The sequence below is a fragment of the Sinocyclocheilus anshuiensis genome, unplaced genomic scaffold, assembly GCF_001515605.1.
Source record: "Sinocyclocheilus anshuiensis isolate Anshui unplaced genomic scaffold, SAMN03320099.WGS_v1.1 scaffold1024, whole genome shotgun sequence".
In the NCBI taxonomy this organism is placed as follows: domain Eukaryota; kingdom Metazoa; phylum Chordata; class Actinopteri; order Cypriniformes; family Cyprinidae; genus Sinocyclocheilus; species Sinocyclocheilus anshuiensis.
In genome coordinates, this window is record NW_015552843.1 from 1,078,151 (window position 1) to 1,082,102 (window position 3,952).

General features: G+C 35.5%; 1 protein-coding gene and 1 long non-coding RNA gene across 7 annotated transcripts in view; one reads left to right on the plus strand and one right to left on the minus strand.

The window, feature by feature from the left end:
* magixa (MAGI family member, X-linked a) overlaps positions 1-3,952 on the minus strand; it is a 56,624-nt gene that overhangs the window by 27,392 nt on the left and 25,280 nt on the right. For 5 of the 6 annotated variants that reach the window (XM_016459837.1, XM_016459835.1, XM_016459834.1 and 2 more), the window contains 3 exons: positions 3,037-3,547; positions 2,876-2,939; positions 1,475-1,873 (listed from right to left, as the gene is read on the minus strand). In XM_016459837.1, coding sequence (XP_016315323.1) covers positions 1,475-1,873; positions 2,876-2,939; positions 3,037-3,547 — 974 coding nt within the window. The remainder of the gene's footprint in view (positions 1-1,474; positions 1,874-2,875; positions 2,940-3,036; positions 3,548-3,952) is intronic. The other variant, XM_016459833.1, reaches the window with a different exon arrangement.
* The window catches only part of LOC107668070 (uncharacterized), a 15,210-nt gene that overhangs the window by 2,456 nt on the left and 8,802 nt on the right, over positions 1-3,952 (plus strand). The gene's annotated exons all lie outside the window — the stretch shown is intronic.

Consider the following 3,952-nt stretch of genomic DNA (forward strand, 5'->3'; position numbering starts at 1 on the left):
AGAGAGAGAGAGAGAGAGAGAGAGAGAGAGAGAGAGAGAGAGAGAGAGGGAGGGATGGTGAGTGAAAGCAAATAAGAGCGATTTAATACTACACTGAATCCTCTCACAAAAGAAGCATCATGAGAAGGGAAGCGTGTGATATTTAAAACCCTATATTGGAATGTCTAACAATACACACACACACACACGCAATACTGTTAAAAAGTTTGGGCTAAGATTTTTTTTCATATAGAAATTAATACTATTCAGCAAGGATGCATTAAATTGATCTAAAGTGACAGTAAAGACATAATGTTACAATGTTACAAAATATGTTACAAAAGATTTCTGTTTCAAATAAATGCCCAAACTTTTGCCATTTATTTTTACGGGTGTACATATTTGATTCAATTCCAAATCTTTAATAAATATCATCAATCATAGAAATTTGGCTGATACTACTTTGGTCTATTGCAAAATTATATGTATTATTGCACTGAAGGCACAAATGTTTCTACAACTTAAGTACATTGGACATTTGGATGTTACAACTGAAAATATGAAGGGCATTTTGGATAAAGTAATATTATAGTGTTATACTAAATACCATCAATTACTAAATTACATATTCAATGTGTTGAATTTTTATGTCAGATGCACTGTCTAGTTACCAGAAACTTTATGTAAACATTTGGTTATATGAAGTACAGTAGCTACGTAAACTTTTAGAAAATGTAACAAAACCATAAACATCCAAAACAGACCAAAGTCAATGGCTCTTTCTTGCAAATCTCTGTGTTACAGAAGAAACAATATAAGACGCAAATAACAGTGAACAAGTACTGAACTACTAAACAACTGAACAAAGGACAATGCACAAGAAAAAACGAAGAAAACAGGAAAAACTGTGCACTCAGGAAACTGTTCCATTTGTCGTTTCACAAATACAAGAACTGCTGGACACAAACCTTGACCTCATTTGGACTTGAACTTATCCTACATTTATATTTAACTTTCATCCTCAACAGTTACTGCAGTGAGGTACAAATCATACATGTATATTTATCACTAATTAAAAACAACTGTAAAGAGCAAAAGCCACAAATCAAGTGAAAGAAATCATAATTCGTCTGCTAATTAGGGATTTTTGTGCACATGCTTATTGCATAATGGCATGACTCAGATGACCAACATGCTTAGAGGGGTAAAATGCCCTTTTTCTTGAAAATATTTTTTTCACAATTCACCTGGACTCCAAACATGGAGCAAAGCAGGATTATATACTCTCTCCCTTTGTGATAATTACTTCATGGAGACAGAAAGTAGGATATATTTCCAGAACCCTAGTTTTGATATAACATTGTATTAATGTATTAAATGTTCTCTTTTGGCTTCCAAATACCAGAATAACCAGAGTTAAAACAAAGGTCACAAGGTCACATCCACTGGCCAGAAATCATAAATGCAGATCCTGCTCAACCCAGCCTGTACTTACTTCCATTCATTACGTCCTGGGATGCAATGACAAACCCGAATCCTTCTCCTGGTCTCCGTCTCAACTCCACCTCCATCGCTCTGGAAGAGATCGCTCCCCTCATGTCTACATGGCTTTTGGATACTGCGCCGAGATTAGAAGGAGCAGTACGGCTCCACTGAGCAGGTCCGTCCTCGACTCCTATCCAGTCCCGGGGCTCTAGGGTCAGGGTCACGGGCACGGAGTCCAGGAAGCTGGTGCTTTGGACCAGGTTGGGGAGGTCACCGCAAGGTGAGGAGGGAGAGAGGGTGCTCTGGCTGGGCACAGCACCATCGGAGGAGGGCGAGGTCAGATCAGGGGTGCCCAGGGAGGGAGGAGGTCTCTTATAGGCATTTGGGGAGCCTGGGGAACAAAGAGAACCTGAGAGAGAACAGGATAGTGATGGGCGATAGAGGCAGGATGCATGGTGTTCTGTGTAATTGTATGAATGTCACAGATTTTTCTTGATATGATGTTTTTCTATTTATATAGAAATCATAATAAATATAAAAATACATAATCAGAAATATATATAATTAATGTGTGTTTAGCTACTTGCATTATATATTATATTACATTATATTACATTATACTGGTTATCAGACAATATGATTATTTTTTATTTAATATTATTGTTTAATTTAATGGTATCAGCCAATATGATATTCAACTGCATTTAAATTGGATATTTAAATGCTAATTTCTTTTTTCACATTTAGATTACCTTTGATATAAAGCTAAATTAAATTAAATCTTTAAAAACAATAATTTTACACACCTTACTTATATGACTATATGTATTAGTTATATACGTTTTTAATATTAGACATTTGTTTGAACTTCATTGTTTTCCTCCATAGTGTTATAATTACATATTGCAAAACATATTGCACAGATTTTTTTCTGTTGAAATTTTTTTTGCTGTTTTTTTTAAACTATGGTTTGTACACACCTTACTTCTATGACTATATGTATTAGTTATATAAGTTTTGAATATTAGACATTTGTTTGAACTTCATTGTTTTCCTCCATAGTGTTATAATTACATATTGCACAGATTTTTTTCTGTTGAAATTTTTTTTGCTGTTTTATTTAAACTATGGTTTGTACTTAGTTGCACAATTATTCTTAATTGGCATTGTTAAAATAGCAATGAAACATTAATAAATAATAACAAATGTTAAAAATTTTCTCTTTCACATCTCCCATTCATTTTTCACACTAAACATTATAAAGTTTTCAGTAATTTATTTGTAATTTATTTAGATTCAATAATACAACATTTTAAAGTGACCATGTAATCAAAATGGACAATTCTTTTTGTTTGTTTTTTTATGGAATATTATAGACGATTTATTCATAGACAATGTGGAAGACACTCACCTCCTCTGTAAACCAGTAAGACCACCTCACCCTGTTTGGTATGTTCGTGCAGCACTCGCTGCACCTGTTCATATTAAAAAAAGAACATTTGCAAGGATTCAAATATGTAAGGTTGATGAGGGAAGAGCTTCAGAAACAGACCCGAAGAGTTAATGAATTACTTGTGCGAAGCTGAGACTCTGCACATCAGCGCCGTTGATTTTAATAATGGCGTCCCCTGGCTGTAGGGAATGGCATTGTCGTCTGTCCCAAACTCTCTTCACCACCGCCAGCTGCCCTCCCTGCCCCCCAGCCGTCACACTGAAACCCATACCCCCTCCCTCACTCCTGCCCAAGGCCACAGGTACCAGCTCACCCCCTCCACCGCAGCCTACCCCACCTGGGGCTCCGGGGGACCCTAGGCCACCCGGAAGAGGTCGCGGTGGATTGTTGGCTGGACACCCGTTGAAACCACAGGGTGGGTGCTCGGTTGGGGGTGCAACAGCAAGAGATGTTTGGGGCATTGGAGGCCGCTGGGTGCTGGGCGCTCCTGGCGGGGCGGTAGGACCCACCTCAGGCTGGGGCAGCGGGAGCACAGCAGAGGAGAGATCACTCTCGGAAGACTTAGAACTGTGATGGGCGTGAGAAGGAGCTGGAAGAGAGTTGTTGTTGTAGCTTCGGACAAGGGAAGCTCTAGATGAAGAGTGGAAGAAATAAATGATTGTGTAAAAAGAACAGCATCAATAAAGATAAAATATTAATAATTATAATAGTACTGTAATAATAATCATTAATGAACATGGTCATGATATTATTATAATTATTATAACAATGTTTATTTATTTTATTTAAAAATAATGATAATATTTATTATTACTAATATTAATCATGTTTATTAATAATAATAATGTATAAACATGGTTATAATAATAATAATTATTATTATTATTCTGTTCTTATCAATTATTAGTGTTTTTATTATGATTATTATTATTTTAGTTATAACAATGTTTATTCATTGTATTTTAAAATAATGATAATATTTATTGCAATTAACATTAATTATGTTAATTAATAATAATAATAATCATGAATAAA